The following is a 24,952-nucleotide window of genomic DNA, read 5'->3' as shown; positions in this document are numbered from 1 at the left end:
AACGCAGTACATGACTTTAGGCAACCTGTGGCTTAGTCTTAAATTGAAACTGCTCCAGGCTTCTGAAGACAGTGGGATCTGTGCCTGAGATGAGCCTGAGCAGTGGAAATCGGGTAGGTATTCTGAATTTCTATCTGTTCAAAGCATTTTGAATCAGATCCTGTGGTTGCTGCAGTATAATATAAGGATCTATTTTTATCGGTACAGGTGAAACTTAACTGTGATGCCATGAGACCACCTCAAGTGTTTAGGTCCTCATGCTAAGCACTCTCTCAGGAATGTCCTGTACAGTAAGAAAGGCCACAGAGAATGCACACACAAAAAATAATGTTTCTGTGTGGATATGGATCTGGTTTTGCATATGTCTTTGGCAAATTTTGCTACAGTGAGGCCATTGCGTTACAACCAACAGTCAGTGCTTCTTTCCTGCCAGCAAAAGCCAGCCACTGTAACAGGAAAATGGAACATATGTTATAAGTGTATGTTAAACATTAAACGGAGGCACTGCTATTTTTGTACCACTTTAGGCCAATAAGCGGCATTTTTAAGCAGTGGAATTACTCTGGTGCATTAGATGAGGCTCACTCATCTAGCTGACAGCTTCTGTGTTTCACAAGCTAATGAGCTGTGTCCTTTTTCCAGGTTGGTTAGAGCTAACTATAGGGAGGAAAGAAATGCAAGTCTTACTACAGCAAAGGTGGGGACTGTGTTCTACTGAACCACTTTGTGCTGTAAACACGCTGCAGATCGGTTGTAAACAGATAGAATGAAATAGCTGATAGTTCTGGTAAGCAGTGTTCAGGGAGATAAGTGAGACTGGTAGGGCAGCAGCCAAACGCATAATTCTCATATGGTAGAAGGACGACAGCTGAAAGCAGCGGCACATCCCACCTGAGTGATATATGATATGGGCAAACAATGTACTGTTCTTAATTCGGGATTAGAGAAGAAGATGACATGAGGATGGCAAAGATGCACTAAAAACAACTAAAACGACTTAATTATTACATTCAGTAATGACGCATTCAGTTAGCTTTACCCCCAAGTATGCTCTCAGGTGTAGAAATTCTATTGATTACGATTAGATCTTTCTTTTTTTCTTTACAAACAAGCCCAAAATGTAAATGTTTGAATGTATTTCTCATTGATCAGTAGACTGTGGCTTATTCTTGGTAACTACAAAAATTCATCTTTTAGCTGTGGAAAAAAGCTTTAAAGATCTCTGAAGGATCTCATATGGTATACAGATTTCCGTGTATAAATGTGAGCACAGCTATTTGTGGAGGGTGTAAACATAAAGATATGTGGTATAAGAATAGTAATACTACATAAAACGATGAGATCCTCGGTGAACTTGAAAGTACTGTTTTAACTTGGATAAAAGTCTTCTTTATTTGCCTTCAGGAAAATTATACGCATCTGAGGATGAAGATGGACAAATGCAGGAAAATTATGTAATTAGGAGTTAAAACGAACCTAAGTGAGCTGCAGCACATTTAAGCACTGGCTTCCTTCTAAGTCTTTAGTTAATACTGCTTTTATTTTGCAAATTTTAAGCTAAAGGGCTGAGTATCTTGCATTGTAGGTGATAGGATTATTTATAGTTTAAAGTTATCTTTAAGTATTTTGCTGCATGAAGCCTTCAGTTTTCTCCTAGAACTACAAATGTATTTCACTGGAACTAGCGTTGATGTGAAAAGTTTGATTCCACTCTTATGATTGTTTTCTTTTCCATTTGTACTTTACTCTAACTTTTACTCTTTGTGTCTTAGTGACAGTTTATTGTTTCCTTTCTTGCAGAACGTGGTTCACCTCGTAATTTGGTTACCACAGACATAACTGACACTACAGTTGGGTTATCATGGACCCCAGCTCCAGGAACAGTTCTTGATTATAGGATAGTATGGAAATCACTTTATGATGACACAATGGGAGAGAAGAGAGTTCCTGGAAATACAGTGGATGCTGTACTGGAAGGCTTGGAGCCAGAGACTAAGTACAGGATTTCGGTGTATGCAACCTACAGCAGTGGAGAGGGAGACCCTGTAGAAGGAGAAGCTTTTACTGATGGTGAGTATTGCCATCACCTGTAACGTTCCGTTCTTGACAAAAAACCCACATATTTTATTTTTCTTTGTTTTGTGTAAGCCTCCTCCAAACAAGATCCCATCTCAAATCAAAGAATTCTGGCTTTTTATTTGGCCATTAAAAAAAAAAAAAAGGATGTCTTCTATGTCTTGTAGACTTGGATTCAGCAAGAATTACTCATATCAGTCAGTGATTTGTGCTGTGATTTTGTCTGAAAGTTAATACGAAGCCAGCCTCTCATAGATAGGGCTGCTGGAAATAATCTCTGTATGGCTGCTGGAAAGGAGGTGGAAGAAACACTATGGGTAGAGTAAGGAGGAAAGGTGGGATAAAAATTCCCATAGAATCGATTTCCTTTTCATGTTATTTTGCTTTCCACTCTTCATAGTCCTCATACAGATGCTCAGGGAGTGATTTTAATGTTTGCTATTTACCTTTCCTGCGGCTCCTCTTTTTTGTTATGTGTTAGCGCATTAGGTAGTAGTAGTCAAAGTTGGCTGAAGCGTCTCCAACAGTGCAGGCAGACTGAGAAACACTGAGAGACCAGGGGTAGCTTGTTGCTGCATAGCAAGAATCAATAAGTACAGGAGCTGGAACGAGTGATTGAAGGAAAGGTCCCAGGAGGGACCTTTGATGTTCTGCTCTTCCCTGAAGAGGGTATGTGAAGATAAAGTCTGAGGGAGTGCTCTGAGGAAGCATCATGCATACTTTATCTGTTCTTATACTCTTTCCTAGGCGTCTATTTTTGGCTACTGTTGGAGGCAGGCTTCTGGGCTAGGAGAACCTTTGTCTTTGACCCAGTGTAGACACTCTTAAGGACTCACAGGAGCAGTAATTGCTGCCATTGGTAACAGCTGTCTCCCTCTCATCCAGAGCAGACTGCTGTCCCACATACCCTCCTCCTGTCTGCAAGAACAGCAGCATTAGCTGTCCTGCCTTTTCCAAACTAAGTAGGCAGCTTAGCCATATAATCTGTTGCTTCTCTCAGTCTGCTGCCTGAGGAAACTCTGCCAGGCCTATCAATAGACCCAGACATGATTTTAACTAACATTACCTCTTTTCTGGTGCAAGCACAACTAGAAATTCTCCATTCCTAAGACTGGGAGAGGTTACTGTAGCCTGCAGAGTCTACCTTACCGTGTGATGAAATACGGACTGATGCTGGCATGCCAAGAAGGTTCTGTCTTGCCAAAATCTAGATGGCTTATTCCAGCTGACAGCCAGCATTACATACCTTTCATTTCACTTTAGATCTTTTGTAACATTTGTACAGTCTGGAATATGTTTTAGAAGCTGAGTGCTGCAATTTGTAGAGAAAATACTTTGTTTTTCCATTGGCTCATTTCAGCACCGTTACTATCCTACAATTAGTGGTGAGTGACTTTCCAAAGGCTTGGAAAATCTGTTGTATGGAGCCCAACGCCCAGGAGTTTAGATATTTACCAGTATCTTATCAGATCTTTAAACTCTAAACTTAGAAAATCTTAACTCTTTGCAGCATTTTGTCTGTGAAACAGCAACAGCTATATAATTTATCACTTTTACTTAAGAGTATTGAATCCATTACTTAATAGATTACAGAAAAGTGTTTCTTCATAAAGGTCCTAGTTATGCTTTGTGTCATTCATTGCATAACTTATCCTTCACCCTTTTTTTCTTTGTAGTAGAAAGCAGGTTTGTTTGTTTAATACATTAAAATTATAAAAGAAATAAACTACGGCCTCTGAAGTCCTCTTGCGTCCTTCTCCTCACTGAAATACTGTAATTTTAAAGGCAGCCATGGATTTTTTTAATACAACTGAATGAATTTTGTAGGCATGCATTTTAATATATCTTTGTCTGACAAAGTAAACATTTATCTGTATTTTTCCACTGAAAAGTGTCACCAAATGCCAGGACTGTGACAGTAGACAACGAGACAGAGCATACAATGAGAGTTACATGGCAGCCATCACCTGGAAAAGTCTTATCTTACCGTGTTTACTACCGACCACGGAGTGGGGGAAGGCAGATGTTTGGAAGAGTGAATGCTCCTGCCACAAGCATAGTGTTAAAGCGACTTAAGCCTCAAACTACATATGACCTCAGTGTTGTTCCAATTTATGATTTTGGACAAGGAAAATCAAGGAAAGCAGAAGGAACAACGGGTATGTATCGTATATTGTACATGATTTGATAGTGAAAGTTTTGTGTTTAGAAACAGTAATCACAATAAGTAGAAAAGCTATAGTGGAGTCTACCAAGATAAGGAATTAGCAGAAAATTTAAAGAAATTGTTAAAGGCTGAGGTCAGAGTTCGATTTGTCGGAAATTTCACTCATAGCATGGCCTGAGCACAACTTTTTGCTATTTGATGCTGAGGGTGTATCTCTAGTTCAGAATGCTGGACTTGTTTCTAAACAATGTCCTCAGAAATTAATGAAAAGTTTAGTATTTCTGGTGGCTTGTGAGGAAGACAGTATTTTTTAGAAGACTATTTCATCACGTGTTGTCAGTCATGTCACAATTTGCTGTGATATTTTCTATATGGGACTACACTTCAGATTTACACAAATCAAAAGTGATGCATAGGCTGGCAGCGTGATTGTTAAACACTATGGTCTGTGCGTACTGACCTGTGTACTGGGTAGACATTCGTTTTTGGGTAAAGTTGCTCTTGACCTAAAAACCTCAAGCCATTTGGCTGTTATTCCTCTTAAGAATTATTTATTGACATACTTCTACACCTGTGGTTGGTGAAGTTGCTTGAGTTGCCAGGCCCTGAGCAAATAAAAGGAGAGGACTGTTGTCAGGACCTTTTCTACGAAAGGGGCCTGCTTTCACCACCTCTTTTTGGACCAAGAGGGCTCTGAGGAGAAAGCAGCTTGAAAGGTGATGTTTATGATGAAGTACTGGTTGGCTGTGACTTTTGTCTGCAGTAAATTTTTTGACTTTGGTTTGAGAGGAAGCTTTCTTGGTTTCTCTCTTGGTTTGTATAGCCCACCTACTTGGATCCACTTAAAAGAGAGAAAGCTAGTCTAAACTGGTCAAGTAGTCTTTCTCTGTAATTAATAGAGAAAGTAGGTGTCAACCTACCTGACAGCCCACCTCCTGTCAACATTTATTGTAAGATCTGATGGATGTTTAAGACAGGTGAGATGAATTATTGTCTTATCTTTCTGTCTCTTGACTGTAGAGGGAGCACTGATAACAGACTTTGCCTACATACCTAACTTTTAGCTAGCAAGGTGCAGTGAATCTCATCTTTCATATCTTGATACTTGTGTTCCTGTCAAAGGAAAGGCACATAGAGTTTAGGATTTTTTTTTTTTAAATATGTACCATAAATTTAACAAAATTCATAGTTAATTAAACCACTAATACTGAATTTGCTTTTGGATTTTTGCATTCAATAATACTACTTGTTTTTTTCATAAGCAGACCTGATTTAAATCTTCTTTTCATTCTTGCAGCCTCTCCCTTTAAGCCACCTAGAAATCTGAGAACTTCTGATTCTACTATGTCAAGTTTCCGAGTAACCTGGGAGCCAGCTCCAGGGCAAGTGAAGGGTTACAAAGTAACTTTCCACCCTACTGAAGATGATAGAAGCCTTGGAGAATTAATAGTTGGGCCCTATGACAGCACAGTGGTATTAGAAGAGCTTAGGTATGGATAATAATTACTTTTTTTTTTTGATGTTAGCTTATCATGGTCCAGGATTGGAATGCCTTGCAAAATCTACTATAAGTAAGGAAGTATTTATGGCAATAAGCTGTGAGAACATTGTCATGCAATCTTTGAAAGGCACCTAACAGGACTCTTTCTGAGATTATCCCTGTCATTTGTGGTGGTCTCGTGGGAAGTAAAGGAGGCAGAGATGTGGGCAGAGGCAGCATTCACATATGGGAGAGCTAATGGGACGCTGGAGGAGAAAGCTGGGATTTCTGAAGTTTCTCCCCAAAGTTCTTTACTTAATATTAAACATGTCTGATTTAGTTCTGGATCAATTTTTTTAGAGGGTTGGATTTATAAAGTGGGCTTCAGAGCATGTCAAAATTTTTTTATGAATTGTGTGCATGTAAGCTGATTATATTAAAAATAGGACCATGAAAAGTCTTAAATGACTTGAACAAAAATACTCTGTAAGTACAGGTCTAGAACCAGCTATTAAATTGTCAGAGTTTCATGGCTTCAGTGGAAGAACTGGTCTTTGAGTTTTGCATTTTTGCGCCTTATTTTCTGTGGAGTAGAACTGTGAAGATTTTGTAAGTGAAGTGTCAGCATTTAGCTAGCCAAGTGGCTTTAGTTACAGTACATTTGCTTAACTATTGCAGGGCAGGAACTACCTATAAGGTAAATGTTTTTGGAATGTTTGAAGGAGGAGAGAGCAGCCCACTGGTTGGACAAGAGATGACCACCCTTTCAGACACTACTTCGGAGCCATTTCTATCTAGAGGTAAACATGATTGAATTGAAGAAAATGTGGCCTTGGATTTTGGATAAAAAAGACTAAAAGAGTTTCTCAGCATTTCCTTATCATTTTTCTAATGCACATACATATTTATTTACAGGATTCAGGGTACTCCCTTCCCTGATGGTACAACCTCTGGTCTGAAATGACCACAAAGTATGCCCCGTTTCATGATTCTAGTCCTCTACCCCCTTTAGATGATCTTACAAAGATAATAACTCATGCAAGCCATGTTTACTGATCACTCAAAGCCAGCTGCATAGCATTTGCAAGCCATCCACATCTGTGTTAAATCACATAAGGTCAAATTCTTGAACAGAGATCATGGCTCATCTAGAGGGGTGTTCACAGGAGTGGAACAAAGAATTTAAAGCAGATTTTTAGCCCTTTGCTTGTCCTTACACGGTGACTTTTCCTTTTTAGACTAAGATATAATAAATATATAATGGGCAAAGATTTGATAGCTGGGGAAATCTCAGAGTTATCATGTGTTGTTTAGATTTATATGCAGCATAACCATTATTTAGCTACTTTTACTATAGAGTAAAAGTATACTTTTACTCCCATACTATAGATGGAAGAGAGTTAGCACAGAAATACAATTGCTGAGTATTCTCCGCTATCTATTCGGCAGTTTCTCCTTGTGGAGCTGAACTTTCCGACCAAAGTATTTGTGATTCTTATGATAACCACCCTCTGTGTGGGTAATGGGCCTTTGCAAATGAATTGAACAGCTGTGCCCACCATACTTTTGGAAAATACTAGGCAAATAGAGTTTCAGGGCTTAGTCCTCCTTCATGGAAGGTGTCAAGAACTTACCTGCAGCACACCTTTGCTTCTTAATAGGCAAGCATACAGATAGAAGTGCAGACCTTTCTCCTGTGGCATTTCAAGCTTTGCATAACCATCAGAGAGAACAGAGAATCTGTTAAGGAGGAAGAACCTAATTGCAAAGGCCTTTCAGAGTTAATTAAAGAAAAAAAAGGTTTCTAACTGTTAAGTACAGCATTCGGTTGACCCTATATTCTTTTATCTTAACTACTTTGATGCCCTCTTTCCACACCAGGCTGTGTAAAAATACTACCCTTGTGAAACTTTTATTGACAACATTTTTAGAAACTTTTAAAGTTATTGCAATCCTACTCAGTCTAATACGATAGAGTAGAACTGAGAAAAAATACATAACAGGCCATCAGTGACATTTGAGTAAAACTGTAGTAATTCTGGCAGAAAATTAATTACACCTAGTGGTTTATTATTTTTTATTACTGCAGCTGTCATTTCTTCTCTCAGTGTTATAATCTTTAAGCTAATTTGTTTTAATAATGCATGGATTTGAGTCACAGTTAATGTGAAAAATGAATTTTATATCTGGGACTGTAAATGTAATAGTACATTATATATTAATAGGGGGGAAAATTACCCTAGGTCTGGTGCCTTTGCTAGAATTTTCCATTTGGGGAACTATGGTAGTTGGAAGAAAAATAAAAGTCAAAATAGCTTAACTGTTGTATCATGTATAAAGCTAACATTAACTTCCATATTAAAGTTATGCATGCAATTTTTTGAACTAACATGGTTTTACTTAAACCCTACTCCCTATCTATTTTATTGTCCTGATTAAAGACTAGATCTATATTTTCTATGCAGAAGAGGATCATGCTTTTAACCCCCAGGTACATGGAATAGTTATATTCATGAGTCTGCAGTGTTGGATCAATTATGTGGAACATATATGAAATCACAATATCTTTCAACTGTGATGAGTGTGGCTGATTTTTCTCAATGGGATTTCTTCCATATAAAGACCAGAAGCTCTGATGGCAGGAAGCCAGAAAATTTGCAGCTGGTAACACAATCTCCAGGAAAAGAGAGAGAGCAAGGATTTTTTTTTTTCTTTTCGAAATGGCTGCTGATAAAATCATTGTGTCTTTCTGCATTGTATAAATATTTTGTGATTTTTCTTGTGATGAAAACAATATGATACATATTTTATTCTGTAATTTGTAAACTGAAGATATCTGAAATAACTTCCTACCTTTTCAGAACGTTGCAGCTTTATATAAATGTTCTTGTCACCTCTATATCTCTTGACCTGTGTTTATGTTTGCATATCTCCTTCTAAATTGTATTCTCTCTTTCCTGTATGCGCAAACTTCTGTACCATCTATATTGCTATGTCTTTTCCCCTGCAAATTCAGAAATGCTAATTGATTTGAAAGTGATTGTAACATATGCTATTAATTCTACTACTATACAGTTGAAAATTGAGCATTAATTTAGCCATCCATAGCTATACAGTAAATACTGTGAATTTGGATAATCTAATAATGCTCACTGCTATGTCAGTGGTTAGCTTCGTAGTCTTTTACAAACCCCCAGGAATCTGAAATCAAGTTAGCAACCGTCTCTAAGGACCAAAAGAGATAATGACATGACAATAGGGAAGAGCACTTCAGTGATCTTATACATTTTAGAAGTGTTACTCCTGAAAGGATACATGCATGAAAAATTTATACAGCTTTTGCCATGGAACAAGTGACTAGTGTGCATAATGTTCACAAATAGGTCATACTTGACAGAGTGCCAGTGAATAAAACTAGAGACATTTTGGAAGCTAACTCATGACATATGTCATATAAAAGAGGTTGGGGAAAGAAAACTATCATGGTTTGATGTAGCTAAGGTTATATTTTTCTGGTTGATGTGGCAGGTTTAGAATGTAGAACCAGAGCTGAAGCTGATATCGTGCTGCTGGTGGATGGCTCATGGAGTATTGGGCGACCCAATTTTAAAACTATCAGGAACTTCATTGCCCGTATTGTTGAAGTTTTTGATATCGGTCCTGACAAAGTACAGATTGGTAAGTCCTTTTATGTCTGAGGGAAACTGAGGTGAGCTGCTGCATGACCACTTAACCAAGTAATAATGGCCTCTTTCAGGTCTTGCACAGTATAGTGGAGATCCCAGGACAGAATGGAATCTCAATGCTTACAGAACCAAGCAGGCTTTGTTGGAGGCTGTAGCCAACTTACCATACAAAGGAGGCAATACTCTAACGGGTATGTAACACTTCCAGAATTTTCCTTAAGCTGCATTAAAAAAATTTTAGTAGTTGATCCCAGTATTGTTCAGTAAGCTTAAATTTGTTCATGATCAAAGGGGCTTAGAGTTCACTTCAGGTATGTCTGGGTGAGAACAGGCATAGCATGTGGCCGTATATTCTTAGCAGAAATCTGGGGAAATATGGTGGAGGAGACCTTGGGTGTTGATGAGCTGGAGGATTGCTGTTTGGCATATGAGAAGAAGAAAAGGCAGTTGCGTGTCAGGGTTGGGGTGAAGACAAAGTGAGAACCCAGAAGGGAGGCTACAGGGAACCAGATAGGAGGGTAATGTATAAAAGGTAAGAGATCAGAGACCTCGAAAGGGCTGAAATGGTGCCAGTTACTGGTAAGGGTAGATGATGGACTTCAGCTGGATTCTGAGTGGTCCTTGAAGGAAGTAAACTGTGGAATTATATTGTCAGAGTGAAATGACCAGGATGAAATATTCTCCTTTACCGTGACTGTATGTTTAAAATAGTGTATAGTGATGGTTATCTCCTTTATATCATGCTAGGAATGGCCTTGGATTTCATCTTGAAGAACAACTTCAAACAAGATGTAGGCTTAAGACCCAGAGCTCGCAAAATTGGTGTTCTCATCACTGATGGCAAATCACAAGATGATGTAGTCACCCCTTCAAGAAGACTCAGAGATGAGGGAGTGGAACTTTATGCAATTGGTAAGTACTGTATGAAGAGGTGGTCTGAGTTACCACGATACGCTAACTGTATGCAGAAGTGGAAAGATACATAAGTACCTAAAAGAGAATTCAAAGAATGTGTTCAGAGGGTTATGTTCATGGCATTATGTATCATGGCCACTGTTTCTAACATGATTCGTTCTCATGTCTTCTCTGTAAGGTATTAAAAATGCCGATGAAAATGAATTGAAGCAGATTGCAACGGATCCAGATGACATCCATGCTTACAATGTTGCAGATTTCTCCTTCCTGGCTAGCATTGTTGATGATGTAACCACAAATCTGTGTAACAGTGTGAAAGGGCCAGGTACATCACATATTCTAACTAATTCATCCTCTTTCCATTTATGTGTTTGATTTGCTAATTACTTTTCATTACTTTCTGGGAACACTATGTAGCTCTGGGCTGTTTTTTCAGCTGCCGGTCTAAGGAAGTTGTACAGACCACCTGGACTACCCACAGGGGTTCTTCCTTTCCTTTCAACAATGGCTGTGTTATACCTAACACAGCATGACATGGCTGGACAAGCCTGCCCTTTTCCCAGAGTCAGGAAATATGTTGCTCAGTTTGTCACCTTTTTGCTCAGTCTGGCAAGTTCTTTGATGATACTCATTCAATAAAGACAATTTTAGCAGCTCTGCTCTTTTAAAGTGTAAGGGTCTGACAGCTCGGAACCAACGCCTGGCATGGAAGAACACTCATGTTACCTCTTGGTCCTCCAGGGACATGAGGGTGTGATGGTGAGCTGTCTGTGCACACAGTTGTTTTAAGGGTTTCCTGAGGAAACAGAAACATAAGCAAATACCTCAATTGTTTGTTTTTTAAAAACATGTTTATGTGGTTGTAAGTCACATTTTTATTCTTGATGACATGGCAATAAATTAATGAATTTTAATTTGTTTCCACTTGTAGGTGATTTGCCACCTCCCTCTAACCTAGTTATTTCAGAAGTAACACCTCGTTCTTTCAGACTGAGATGGACTCCACCTGCTGAGAGTGTCGATAGATACAGGGTTGAATATTACCCTGCCTCTGGAGGCAGACCCCAACAGGTTAGTGCTGTATGTTCTTCTCTAACATTGTCCGTGATAACCTTGGACTTTTGCATCGTGGTAATACCATTCTGAAGTTTGTGCTTATTAGGCTGTGTGTGTTATAACAGTAAATGAAAAAAGGCTTCTAAGGTCAATAACAACATGTTTTGTAAACCATAAACAAAATCACAAAAATAAGGAGCAGACTTTGTTTTAAAATCAATAATCTAGGAATAAAAGATATATTTTTAAAAATATGTGAATGATATTTTCTAGTAATTCCTTTCTGTTCATATTCTATTGTCTTATGTTGGTTTAAATGAGTCTGCAGTGGAAATTTTCTGAGCATACTCACAGGTAGGCTCACTTTTCCAGTTAATAAAGAAAAAGGCAGTGGGTGATGTGGGTTGTGAGGTCGTGTTTAGATGAGTGTTATATGGTAGTACTTTGGAGAATGTGCTTAGGCGCAGATTCAAACTCTAAATGCATATGGTCAAGCTCGTCTTGTGGTTATTACGTCTCTACACAGAGAGCCAATAGCAGACAACCCTTGATACTAGGCAGTCTGGATTGCTCATCAGGAAGGATGACAGGAGAATGAAGTTAGGCACCTCTGCATGCCTAACTTGGAATGTACCACCTCTGAATGTGGATTTTAAGTCCTAACTCAGATTTGACTCATTGGAAGTTTTGTCTTAGTAAATCATGACCTCAGGATTTGGCCTACGACTAGATTTGGAGCAGCCATTCCAATGGACGCTGGCTTTACAGCTTGACTGTCTGCTACCATTTCTATTCTGCAAGGTGTTGCTAATGGCATGTGCTGTAACCACTTAGATTACCCTGGGTGTTTAACTACTCTTTCCAAAGTGGTAACATATATCCATGTCACTTTCCCCATGTTCACGTCGCTGAGTAGCATATAAGCGCGCACCATAGGTGAAAGCAGGCTGCACAGTGAGTAATGCTAGATATATCTAGCCCTGTTGAAAACAAGTGTCTGCCTGAGCTTTCCCTGCAGTTTGGTTTGCAAGAGTAATGGTATACTGTAAGACAAAAGACATAGAAGATTAAGACCATACTTATTTTTAGTTCTATACCATTGATTTCTGAAGATTTTCACAAGGAATTAATTTTTTGTTAGAGATAAGGTTATAGATGCATTTGTTGTACACTTTGTTAACATTGCTTCTATTTTGTGTAGTTTTATGTAAGTCGGATGGAAACTACGACAGTTCTGAAAGATCTGAAACCTGAAACGGAATATGTTGTTAACGTATTTTCTGTGGTAGAAGACGAAAGCAGTGAACCTCTAATCGGGAGGGAAACAACTTGTAAGTTAGAACTGCAATGTGAATACCGTATTAACAACCAATTTGATATATGGAGGACCATCCAATGGAAGTTTTAGCACTATAAGCTTTTTCCTTAGAGGAAACAAAATTTTTAATTGGAATACCAAACTGTGTTGTGGTACACTGGTCATTCAGATTTTGGCTGAAAAACCGTAGCAAAGAGAAACTGTGGTGGTAAAAACGTTTGTCCCAACTTTGGCCCCCTTCCAGGCTTACAAAGACTGCTGTATAAGCCTTCTTAGCCTAGAGCAGTAGAGATGAATTACAGGATGGAGTTTATAAATTCCAGAAACGTTATCCTATATAGACCTGTATTCATTCAAAAATTCCTGCTGTTAGCAGCCAGACTGTTATATGAAATTTATTCTAATTTTGTCAGATTAACAGAAATGTAGTTCTACACAATTGCATCATTTCTATGTTGAGAGACATAGCTTAACTATTATGTTTCTACTGTCAGCTCTCTATGTTATTGATGTTAGGTATATTGATATTGAATGCAACATAGAGCGACTTTCCTGCCTCTCACAGAATATTGAATGTTATTGAATTCATCTCCCTACTTTCACTTCTCTTTCTAATGTGCATGTGCTCTGTTCTCAATGGTACTACCTGTTTTGTGAAATATGAAGGATGAAGAGGGTACAAGTAGTAAAATGGTAATGAAAATAAATTAATATATATTTTTTATTTGACAGTGCCAATCTCTTCAGTTAGAAACCTGCATGTTTATGACATTGGATCAACTTCTATGCGAGTGAGATGGGAGCCTCTCACTGGAGCTACTGGTTATTTATTAACATATGAACCTGTGAATGCCACAGTCCCAGCTACAGAGAAAGAAGTAAGATAATTTGTCTTCACTTCCTGTACTCTGCTAAAACAAAATTAAGAAAAACCAATAGATTTGCTTCATACATCTAACAGTCAAAGGAGACTGGCATCTACTATTTGAAGTGCTGTGTGAACTCACTTGGGATGTTGTATACAATGACATCAGTTAGGAAGCTGTAAATATACTACAAATCTCACAAACAAAATTCCCTTTAACTTAAATCATTGTTTGCTTTTCTGCCTCCACTTTCTTTAGTTTTTAAACATGGTGTACTTTTTTTTTCATGTGCAGATGCGTGTTGGACCATCAGTGAATGAGGTTCAGCTGGTAGACCTTATCCCTAATACTGAATACACTTTAACTGCTTATGTATTATTTGGCGATATCACCAGTGATCCACTTACCTCCCAGGAAGTGACATGTATGGACATCTTGATTTTTACTTCAGCAACATTTAACTTGCATTTTATTTCATGCAACTTTTTTGTTTTGTTTAGAAGACCATCTTTTCCCTGTTTTGTGCATTGCACACTACTCTTATGTTTCCAAGGGGTTCTGAAAGAAATTTCAATGAAAACGAACCAATTCTTAAAAGAGGAACAAAAGTTTTTTTTCCTAGAATTATGAAGAAAGTTGAATAATGAAAAAAGTTGATTTGGCAGTCTCTAGGTTGTGATATTTTAAAAGGGATTCAATTTAGGTTGCATTATTAACTTCTAGGAACCTTATTCCTGAATTCAGAGGGGCTCACTTAAGTATGGAGAATCCATGGGTCCCCAGGTATTAATAAACTTTGAAAAGTTAGGTGTGAAGAAGGAAGCATACTGTACCAAGGGAAAGACTGATAGAAATGTGGCTTCCTTTTGTATACCTTTCCTCAAACGTCTAACATTTCCTCCTGCCACAGGAAACATGCCAACATGTTTCTGGGCTAAATGTACTCCCTATGGTTATTCTTATGTTCTTAAACAACGTTAAGCCCTTAAGTGGACATGAAAAGGTGGTTTAATTTGATTGTCACCAAAAGTAACATTCTTAAAGAAAGAGCTCTGATACTTTGAAAAGTATTGTGCTCGTAATTTACAAAGCTGAGCCTACTGTAGTTTTTAGCAATTTTGCTGGTTGCTGGGACAATAAGTTCTTAACCTGTCCTCCTGGTCTTAACCATTTGATGGCCAGAGCAATGAACTACCTGGAAAGTTACTGCAGCCTTTTTAATTAAATGCATGAAAATAATTAATTTAATTCCTTCTGTGAGAGACTTATACCTCTCTTGTGAGTAACACTTTCACTTACTACTATCATTGTTTTTGCAGTACCTTTACCTGGACCAAGAGGCTTAACAGTTAGGGATGTTACTCACAGCAGCATGAATGTCCTTTGGGATCCTGCCCCAGGCAAAGTTCGAAAATACATCCTAAGATACAAACAAGCTGAAGAAGCTGACATAAAGGAGGTAAAGAAAAGGAATATTTTTGCAAGTACTTGAAGCGAGTTTTATTTTGAGAAGCTGGATTATTAAAATGATATTAAAAGTAATACTAGAAGTCCTCACTGAGAACAGAGAACACCAGATCTTGGTGACTGCCGTCAAGAAAGGGTACTGATGTAAACTTGGGCTGGGATTCTTCACATACTCCCCTCCTTTTCATAAAGAGAGGGAAAAAGCCTCAAACTTACTAGTGAATTCTCCTGTGTTTTGATAAATAGCCATTTCTGCTCCATGACTGTTAGTATGCCGAACTTTAAGACAGCTTACAATTAGGAGGACATGAATGTGGATTAAAGGCATGTTAGCACCTTTCCTCACTGACACCACGTGAGTGAGCATTGTTACAGATGCCTTTCTCTGAGTTATGTGCAAGTTTTCCATAATTGCACTGCTAGAAGTTAATCAACTCTTTTGAGGATTAAATGTGTTTTTACAAGGGAATGAGAACTTTCTGGAGATGCGGTTTGCATCCTCATTTCAAAAATGAATGAAGCAGTGAAACAGTCAGAAGTAGCTTACTTGTAACTGAGACAATGGCACTTGTAACTCCACAATGGCAGTTACTAGATAGACCCTCAACATCCAAGAGTAAATGTAGGGAAAAATGGTAAAATTTAGTGCAAAATGCTTTACTCTTTTTCAGCACAGGACTTTCTATGATTTAATTAAATGCAGGGTCATTTATAGAACAATTTATAATTCTTAAGTCATTATTTTTATTCCTAGGTGGAAATTGACAGATCCAAAACCAGTGCAACTCTTTCTGACCTTTCCTCCCAAACATTGTATAATGTAAAAGTTGTTGCTGTATATGATGAAGGAGAATCACTACCAATATCTACAGAAGCTGTAACTCGTAAGTTTTCCTAATAACTCTGCTTTTAGATATTTTTATCTTAGATTCATTTAAGGAGTGTGTGTTGCAATATATTACTGTGTTTAGGTGGAAACGGAGTTTCATCTGTTCAATCTGAGGGATGTTTTACTTGTATTTGTAGCATTATTTGCAGTGTAATCCTGGGCATCTTTGGGAATCTCAGATGAGGTCAGCAGCTTTTTGCAGTAAACACTGAACCTGCAGTCTATAGAGAAGGAACAGACCAACAACTGAAAAAATATTTGATGTGTTTAGATGCTGAAGGAGGAAAGTAGAGGTAGAATTAACAAGAGATTATGAGAGTAGGAGAAAGGTTTAGCAGGTCTGTGAAGTTACTTAAATCTAGGGGAGTGAATAGGAAGCTAGGGAAAGTGCTAGACAGTTAGAGAGATTTGATCTTGCTTCTAACACAAGATTTTTTTTTTTTATCAAAGAATGCTAAGCTAGCCTATACTTTTAGAGATACCTTACTCAGGTAATTGTAAAGGCAGCCTTTCAGTCATCACAACAGACAGAGACAAGGAGAGGATATTGAATGGATAGTAAGACCAAATCTCCAGAAAAGAGAGTTGATTCAGACCGAAAAGAAAAAGTTGATATTGGAGAAGCCTTCATCCTGATCTAGGCTTATAGTATAAGAAGAGAGCTAGAATAGATATGATCAATGTTACTTTATCACTAACCCCACTCTGAAGTAAAAAAAAAAGAAAGCATACTCTCTTTTTTTATTTCTTCTTGATTTTTCATTTTGTAGCCTGGTGTATTTGAAAATGTTTATGAGATTTTTTTGCTTGCTTTTCTATAAGCCTGTTCTATACCTGTATTTTTATGTGAGTGTATGTGTAAGTAAAAAGAGGAAGGCACTGTCAAATAAATTATTTTTAGTTTAGGTCTGTAGTTTTACCCACTGCTTGTGGGAGTGAGTCTCAGGCCTTATTCAGTTCTGGGACTGTTCTTGCTCCTGCATAATGGTGGGGATTAGCTCTTGTAGTTGAACCTATTTATCTAAGGGAGAGTGGCCCATGCTCCGATCTCATATAAGAATTTGAATGTTTGGACTGAGGGAGAGCGATAGAGAGAGTGAGAAGATTAATGGGGAAAAATAGGCTTCTCCAGGAGATGGAGAACCTGATTGTAATTTTTATCTCTCCTTTGCCTTTTAGAGGCACCCATTTCTTTCCAGTGACTATAACCCTTTGCCTCCCTAACCTAAAGTTAACCTCTGTGAATTCCATGCTATCTTTCTAAAAAAATGGTGTGATTCAACCATGGATTATTTGGCTTATATAAGAAATTTTAATATTGCGGTGAAACTCATGCAAGCTGAGGGCTAAGGGGTGGTGGTGGGGCCATAATTACTCCTTTTGACTGCACAGTGTAGGGTCTGGGATTTCAGCTGTTTTGAATAGACATAAATTCACCAGTCTGTAGAGCTATGTCTGTTTTATTAGGCGATGACTTAGTGATATAAAATTGTGGAGGATGACTTGCTTAGTGTAGCTGCTGGGTTATACTACAGGATTTTATTGCAGTCATTAGAAACATAGTAACTGACAGCTGAAACTTCTCCAGAAACTATCTTCTGAATTATTTATCTGAGCAATTCTTTGGTTTAACTGTATTCATTCTGTAGTTACATTTTGTGGAGTATTTTTCCTTTGCTCATAATAGAGCCTGTACCAGCACCAGCCAATCTCAGAATCACAGATGTAACCAAGCATAGTTTTAGAGGAACTTGGGATCATGGAGCTCCAGATGTCTCTCTGTATCGAATAACCTGGGGACCCTATGGAAGACCAGAAAAACAGGAGGTAAGAATGGATGGCCACTGGAGGATTTTAGGGACAGTCTCTCAGATTTTAAAATCAAAAATGTAATTAATAAACAGCTTATGTCTGGCAAGCATTCTTTTTGTGCTCCCTGGAAATTCTGTAAGAAGACCTAGAATACAGAGTTAGAGTTGCAGCCAACTGTACTGACGTTACTGGGTAAAAGGTTACTCATTTCTTTTTTCCTCTCTCTCTCTCTCTCTCTCTCTCTCTCTCTTTTTTTTTTTTTTTTTTTAATTCTCCACAAGACCATCTTAAATGGTGATGAGAATAGTTTGGTCTTTGAAAATCTGAATCCAGATACATTATACGATGTCTCAGTTACTGCCATCTATCCTGATGAATCAGAAAGTGATGACCTGATTGGCAGTGAACGGACATGTAAGTAATTTAAGGGTTTCTTCATTTTGTTATTCATAGTTATTAAATCAGAAGGCATACACATGCAAGAGTTCTGAAAACTCTTTCTGCCTTTTTTCTAGTACCCTTGGTGCCTATAACCACACAAGGTAAGAACCTGAATTTCCAGGTATGGTATTATTAAAGAAAGTCTATAGCTACCTTTTTCTAAAATGAGCAGAATGTTGACATTAAAAAGCTGAGATTATTTAATAAACATTATTGTGTATTTAGAGGAATGCTAACCACTAGATTACCACGTTTGTTATTTTACAAACATTACAGTTTATGTTGACTTGTTCTTATTTTTAATACATTCTGCTTTTGGTGGGACATTCATGCATCCCTAAAAATGTGAGTGCAGTGTTTGTCTGTGTTTTTTAACTTGAATTATATGTTCATTCTTTGCTTTACTACCCTTCTTAGCCCCAAAGAGTGGCCCACGAAACCTTCAGGTGTACAATGCAACTTCACACAGTTTGACTGTGAAGTGGGATCCGGCCAGTGGTCGAGTACAGAGATACAGGATCATTTACCAGCCCATCAGTGGGGATGGCCCTGAACAGTCGGTAATTAATTCTGAAATGCTGTAGTTATTAAACCTTGTAAGGTAGTTGTGCAAATTAAACCTTGGGCTAATTTATTTCCAAAGCACAACAGTGCATATATCAATCTTCTTTTAGGGGAAAATTTATATTTATAGTAAATATGTATATGTTACCACCTTTTTCTTTCTTGCTTTTCACCTTCAAGACAATATGTTCTGTATGGAGCAAAAACTAACTTTGGATACAGCCCATTTTCTTGAAAATCATATAATTATAACCAGAATAAAATTAAAATCTTTGAGCAAAAAAATCTATCAGCACATTAGATCACAAGTCACAGAAATACATTTATCACAACAGTCAGTGATATGAAGTAGCATCACTACTTCCATAGTCAAGAGTTTGTCATTTTTTTCACAGTGCACTTCATGCGCTCTCAGAGCAGCTTTGCCATGGATCATAGTGTGGACAGCTGAGAATTGTATATTATCCTGTCTTATCACACTAGGGACAGAATAACCAACAAGAAGTGGCAGTTGCAAAAACTAATCCGTGGGAAACATATTTTAGGGAAGTGTTTAAGGTATTTTAGTGTCTTTTAATATGATTGAACAGCTGTAATGATGGGAGAATACCAGCCAGCTTTCCCTGGATCATCAGCGTGAGTTGTGTAGACTGCTGGTGGTCTAAGCAACATAGCCTGGGAACAGTAATGCAGTCAGCCTCTTTATCAAAAATGTGTGCTACTTTAAAATGCCCTATTCTGCAGTCGGAGGCTGTTGCGGTTACTGCCGTGTGACTCACAGGAAGAGTCTCAGAAGAAAACCACACATATTTTGCTTGTTACTGTAATCTGAGATCCTACATGTTCAGAAGCATATCTAGGCATGTTTACTTCAGAATTGGTTGGATATTTACACACCCATTTCTACTGTCTTCTGAGCAGCATGCATTTGAGTTGAAGTAAAATCTTTTTTAAAATTCAAACCAATACTATTAAGAAAAAATTTATTTGAGAAAGGCCTAGAGATAGCCACAAACAACTAACAGGTAATTTTTTTGACAATCAGTGCAATTCTAGTGAGAATTAGCGAGAAGTAGCAGCAGTCATGTTATGAGCCAGATGTGATCAGTCATTGCTGAAGTGAAAAAAGAAATAATGGGCATTCTGTGGAAATATGTGTAGTGACACAGGACATGGAATGGACTTAATTGTTCTCAGCTAGATAGAAAGCCGAGCAATAGCAGTCAGTGAAGACGCCTCTGTTCTGAGGAGAGCACCCAGAATATTCATGCTCTGTTTATGAAGTGTTAATCTCTATCTGCAAATGATTCTTAGTCATATGACAGCAATTTCTTGTCCCCTTCTTTATGATTTGATTAAATTGTTGTTGCTGGAGAAACTATAGCAGTGTCCCCACTGGAATATTTAAAACGGAATTTCCAAAAGGTTTTATTGCTCTGTAACACTGGTTTGACATCTGGTGGCCTTGGGACCAGGAGAGAGCAAAGGTGATTTGAAGACAGGTCTGCAAAATCTGCATACCAGACTTCTGAGACCGTCATGGTCATTTGGGGTCAGATTTTGAAAGGCATGTAGACAGTAAAATGTGGAGACTGCCATGATGTGATGCTAAAAACATGTATGCTTTGAACTGAACGTTGGACACTTGCATACAAATAAAGTTTCCTGATAAATTAAAAACATCTAATTCTAATGGAATGTGAAGGTGTACAAATGCTTACTCATTATCAGAATTCTTTATTCTTGATGCATTTTGAGTGTTATGACATAAACACATCAGTTGAATAGGCTTTGAAAATATTCAGATAGTCCAAAAAAAGAAAAAAGATGCCCTTAAGCAAGGGCAAAATTCCCAAGTGCACATGTTCTGAGTGTTATTCTCAATGCACTGTAAATCTGTTCCTTGGTGGGGATTGTGATACATGGTTATCAGAATGGTTGTCACCTAGTTATATGTTGAAGTAAAGTTGAAATGAAAGATGTAAAATACTTTTAGACTCTTAACAAAAGCATTTTAGAGCAGTTACTCAAGCAACATACTACAACATGCATGAAATCAAGGAGAAACAATGTTGCTATTGCACAAAATGTGTGTCAGAGATCCGCAGATTGTTGTAAATTACTCCATCCTTGCATTATGGGTGAGAGTGAAGCCTAAGAAGCCCAATGCAAAGTCTACCAAAGAGAATAAAAGACTTACTAAACTCAATATGATATAGTCAGAGGCAGTGTGAAAAAACAGCTCTGTGCTGGCACAAAATAGACTGATAGTTCATATGTAATTGTGGTTATATGCAAATTTAGAAGTCTTAAAAAATACTGACTTTGTGTTGCTAGACTCTGTCTAAATTAGCTAAAATGGATATTTACTGAATATTACTATCGTTCAATGTCTACTGCCAGTTGCAGTCACAAGAGTTTTGCACTGTGTGACAAGTCCTGATGTTTTCTGCTCTGTATCAAATAGTTACATTCTTGACTATAATAGTAAGACTTAGCATAAAGGGGATGTTAATCTTTTTGTTTTGTCCTATCGCAGACTATGGTTGGAGGGCGGCAGAATAGTGTAGTTATACAGAAGCTGCAGCCTGACACACCATATGCTATAACCGTGTCATCAATGTATGCGGATGGCGAAGGGGGACGAATGACAGGCCGAGGCAGAACCAGTAAGTAACTTGTTGTGAGCTCCTTGTTAAGTGTGAAACAGTGCTGATGTATTGCTTTTCAGATTAGCTGAGACAGATTTCCTACGGTAAAGTTCATCCCATTTATATTAGTCATTTGTCTTTGGAGAGGTTTCGCGTATCTAAGGTAAATAAGAGTTCCTACCAGTCTAATCACTCTAGAGACACCATGGACCACTAGCTTAGACTAGATGTCCAGTGTTTAAGACTAAGAGAAACCCTAATGCTACTATGGAACTTTTTCCTCGCTTCAATCTCTTTGTCTCTTATGCCACGGTTTAGAAAACATCTTAAAGTATCTAAAGGCATGTTGACTCTCATAGGTGTGCTGTTAAGTATAAGTTTACTACTTTTCGGTTCACAGACTGACCTTCACAGTGTGCGCTTTGAGCCTGTACTATTTTATGATGATAGTGTTGTTTTTATATTCCTATAGAAAGTACTAAGTGATTTGCTACCATATACGCTTTGGGCATAGAATATAAAGGTACTATTAATTCATTTGTATTTGGCTTACTTTTGAGCCTGCTATGGAAAATCAGATACAGGCATGTGCCTGGTGAGAAATTAGAGAAAATAGTCCTAATGAACTCATTGTTTTAATTCTAAAATGTCCAGAAAGAAACTTTTTTTAACTGTATTTAATATTCCTGATGCTGTTGGATGGGGCTGATGAGTTCTGATTAATGAAGACGAATAACATTTAACATGAATGATTAAACCTGTTATTTTTTAAATTTCATAATAATACATGGCACAGTCATGATCTGACAGCACCTGTGAGAGAATGTGACCCCACATTTCTGACAGCTTCGTTGATCTATTTCAGAACCTCTCACCACTGTGAAGAACTTGCGAGTTTATGACCCAACCACCAGTACTCTGAGTGTTCGATGGGATCATGCTGAAGGAAGTCCTCGCCAATACAAAGTGTTTTATGTACCTACAGCTGGAGGTTCTGAAGAAATGGTAAATCCTTCTTGTGGATCTCACTGGCTGTCTCAGATAAACAGCAGCCTGTGATTCCACTGACAGAAATGTTGTGGACTGAAGTGGGGGCTTATTTGCCTGTACACTGGCTGTTTTCTGTTCTTAGCCATCCTGGAGCAAATGCAGAGCATCTACATGAAAGCCAGCAACTTCCATACGTAATACCAATGTTTAATTTGATATATTAGACCTTCAGTGATTAGTTCTTAGTACAGGCAGTTGATACCAGAGTTTTATGTCTGTTCATTCTTAGGGCAAGGTATGTGGGTATAAAGCTGATTTCAGGGTTGCAAAGGGCTATGAGGTCAGGAGACCTCATTTCTACTTATTTTTACTGCTAACTAGTCATGTGGCTGTAAGCAGTTACCTAGGCTGATATTTTCTAAAGCAGAAAAATCCACATGGGTGTCTTATTACAGTCTTCTAAAATGACTTAACTACTAAAGGGCTAAAACAATTTTGTAAATGCGTTTGGATTGCCCTCGTTGCAGATTGGGAAAATATTATTCTTTCCTACTTAGGCTTAATTTTCTACAGCTGTACAATTTGATGTGCCTGTGAAATGAGGAGTACATCACTTAGAAATATTTCAAAAAGCATCTAGAGAGCTACTGATGATAAGTATTCTTTAAATGCTAAAGAGTCTTACTTGTTAGCATGAGGTGCTTATTACTTCCTGTCATTGGCATATTTTAGTTTTATGTAATGTTTATTTGATTTAGAAAGTGACTTCTTAATGTCTCTGAGCTGCTAAATAATTGTCCTTAGAGAGATCACTGTAGAGTCTGTTACTGATAGTAGTAGAACAAGCGCTGGACCCAAAAGTGAAGAACATCTGTAAGAGATTGGGTAGGAGAGCATAGGATTTAACAGACACTGCCTAAGACAGAACTTTCTTGAAGGCCAATTCCAGAAGACAGCCTATACTCTGTTACTTCAAGTTTCAAATACATTCTTCTTTGGTAAAGATTTTGTCATATCCAGTCTAGAAATGAGATGTGGTGGAGGGCATGCTTGTTGAAGGAGAGGGGACTGCAATCTAGCATGCTGGACTATAAGGTTACAACTATATTCAGGGATGTAAGTAATAACAAGATATATATTTGAACTTGTATTAAGCTGAATCTAACTTGATGCTGATTTGTGGGGTTAGTAATTAAGTATAGAATAATCTAAAATCAGTATCAACAGTAAGAGAGAGATGAAAAAGCTAAGCTTTTATGTACTTTATGTAAATGCCATCCCCCTATCTTTCTTTTTGTATCTGTAGACCACAGTACCAGGGAACACAAACTATGTCATCCTGAGGACTCTTGAGTCCAACACACCTTACACTGTTACTGTGGTTCCAGTTTTCTCAGAAGGGGATGGCGGACGTACGTCTGACACTGGAAGAACTTGTAAGTAAAACAGTCCTTTTCAATACGATGTTAGGACTTCTCTGTGAGTGACTCAAATCATGAGAAGTTGAGGAGTTCTGATTTATTTTACATCAACTATTGAAGTTTTCTTTTCCCCCCCAAGCTAAGGCATCAGTGTAAGAAACTCCATTTACCCACTGGGTTGTGGTTGTAGCTCTGTAACTCACACAGTTTTCTTTGCTTATTCAGATAGAGGCTTTCTGTTCATTTAACTTAGGAAAGCTCAGCTCTGTGCTGTGCAGCTGACTTACTGTTTACGTCCACACAAGAGCAAAGCTGTAGTTCTAGTGCCAGTAGCAATACTGGTGAACAAATGGCAAGTACTGGTGTTAATCCATGTTGACGTCCGTCCATGCCATGTCCTTAAAATTTTCTGAATGCCAGCATAAGTCGAAATGTGTGTTTTGTGACTACTTTTCTTACATGGCTAATTAGGCAACACCAGTGTGGTAACACAGTATTATAATCACACCTTCAGTGTGCAGCCTAAACATATGCACTTTGCTGCGTGACAAGGGTGTTTGTAATGACTAATAACTGATTTTCTTAGATTCATAGATTTGAGGGTAACACCAGTAATGTATGTATCTTGGGCGGATGAACTTTTCAGTTGCTTTTTTGTAAATTCAAGTGGAAACAGATCATTCTTAAGTAAAAAGCTTTGTGAAACTTAATTTAAATTATCCTTGATCTAGTGGAGAGAGGAACACCAAGAAACATTCAAGTTTATAACCCCACACCAAACAGCATGAATGTCCGATGGGAGCCTGCTCCAGGTCCAGTACAACAATACAGAATTAATTACTCTCCACTATCTGGCCCAAGGCCGTCAGAATCTGTAAGTAATTTAGTTTTTATACTATTCCTTAAAAAAGTAGGTGGAGCTTTTTGCTTCCTTCAATGAGTGTAGAATGGTAGTAATGATCTGAAGCCAACTATCTGCCGACTAGTGTCCCTACTGAAAGCATAGTGCCTAGAAGAAATTATTCCATTGTAAATAGATGGTTAATTTAGTGAAATAAAAGAAACAAGTCTTTCCTATTTTAAAGCTGAGGATTGAGGGTTGGGTATCCTTTACCATATTTCAGGTAAAAAGTGAGTTAAAATAAAACCTTTT

General features: G+C 37.9%; 1 protein-coding gene across 5 annotated transcripts in view; it reads left to right on the top strand.

Moving 5' to 3' along the window:
* The window catches only part of COL12A1 (collagen type XII alpha 1 chain), a 106,284-nt gene that overhangs the window by 32,973 nt on the left and 48,359 nt on the right, over positions 1-24,952 (top strand). For all 5 annotated transcript variants that reach the window (XM_068937562.1, XM_068937564.1, XM_068937563.1 and 2 more), the window contains 22 exons: positions 1,801-2,070; positions 3,969-4,235; positions 5,541-5,733; positions 6,402-6,523; positions 9,252-9,401; positions 9,481-9,600; positions 10,157-10,321; positions 10,503-10,649; positions 11,256-11,395; positions 12,582-12,711; positions 13,431-13,576; positions 13,859-13,988; positions 14,884-15,023; positions 15,786-15,915; positions 17,608-17,747; positions 18,014-18,146; positions 18,248-18,274; positions 18,591-18,733; positions 21,277-21,406; positions 22,254-22,393; positions 23,685-23,814; positions 24,531-24,673. In XM_068937562.1, the coding sequence (XP_068793663.1) occupies positions 1,801-2,070; positions 3,969-4,235; positions 5,541-5,733; positions 6,402-6,523; positions 9,252-9,401; positions 9,481-9,600; positions 10,157-10,321; positions 10,503-10,649; positions 11,256-11,395; positions 12,582-12,711; positions 13,431-13,576; positions 13,859-13,988; positions 14,884-15,023; positions 15,786-15,915; positions 17,608-17,747; positions 18,014-18,146; positions 18,248-18,274; positions 18,591-18,733; positions 21,277-21,406; positions 22,254-22,393; positions 23,685-23,814; positions 24,531-24,673 (3,236 nt within the window). The remainder of the gene's footprint in view (positions 1-1,800; positions 2,071-3,968; positions 4,236-5,540; positions 5,734-6,401; positions 6,524-9,251; positions 9,402-9,480; positions 9,601-10,156; positions 10,322-10,502; positions 10,650-11,255; positions 11,396-12,581; positions 12,712-13,430; positions 13,577-13,858; positions 13,989-14,883; positions 15,024-15,785; positions 15,916-17,607; positions 17,748-18,013; positions 18,147-18,247; positions 18,275-18,590; positions 18,734-21,276; positions 21,407-22,253; positions 22,394-23,684; positions 23,815-24,530; positions 24,674-24,952) is intronic.

This window comes from Struthio camelus, chromosome 3, assembly GCF_040807025.1.
Source record: "Struthio camelus isolate bStrCam1 chromosome 3, bStrCam1.hap1, whole genome shotgun sequence".
NCBI lineage: Eukaryota > Metazoa > Chordata > Aves > Struthioniformes > Struthionidae > Struthio > Struthio camelus.
This window is presented reverse-complemented; position numbering and strand designations above follow the sequence as displayed.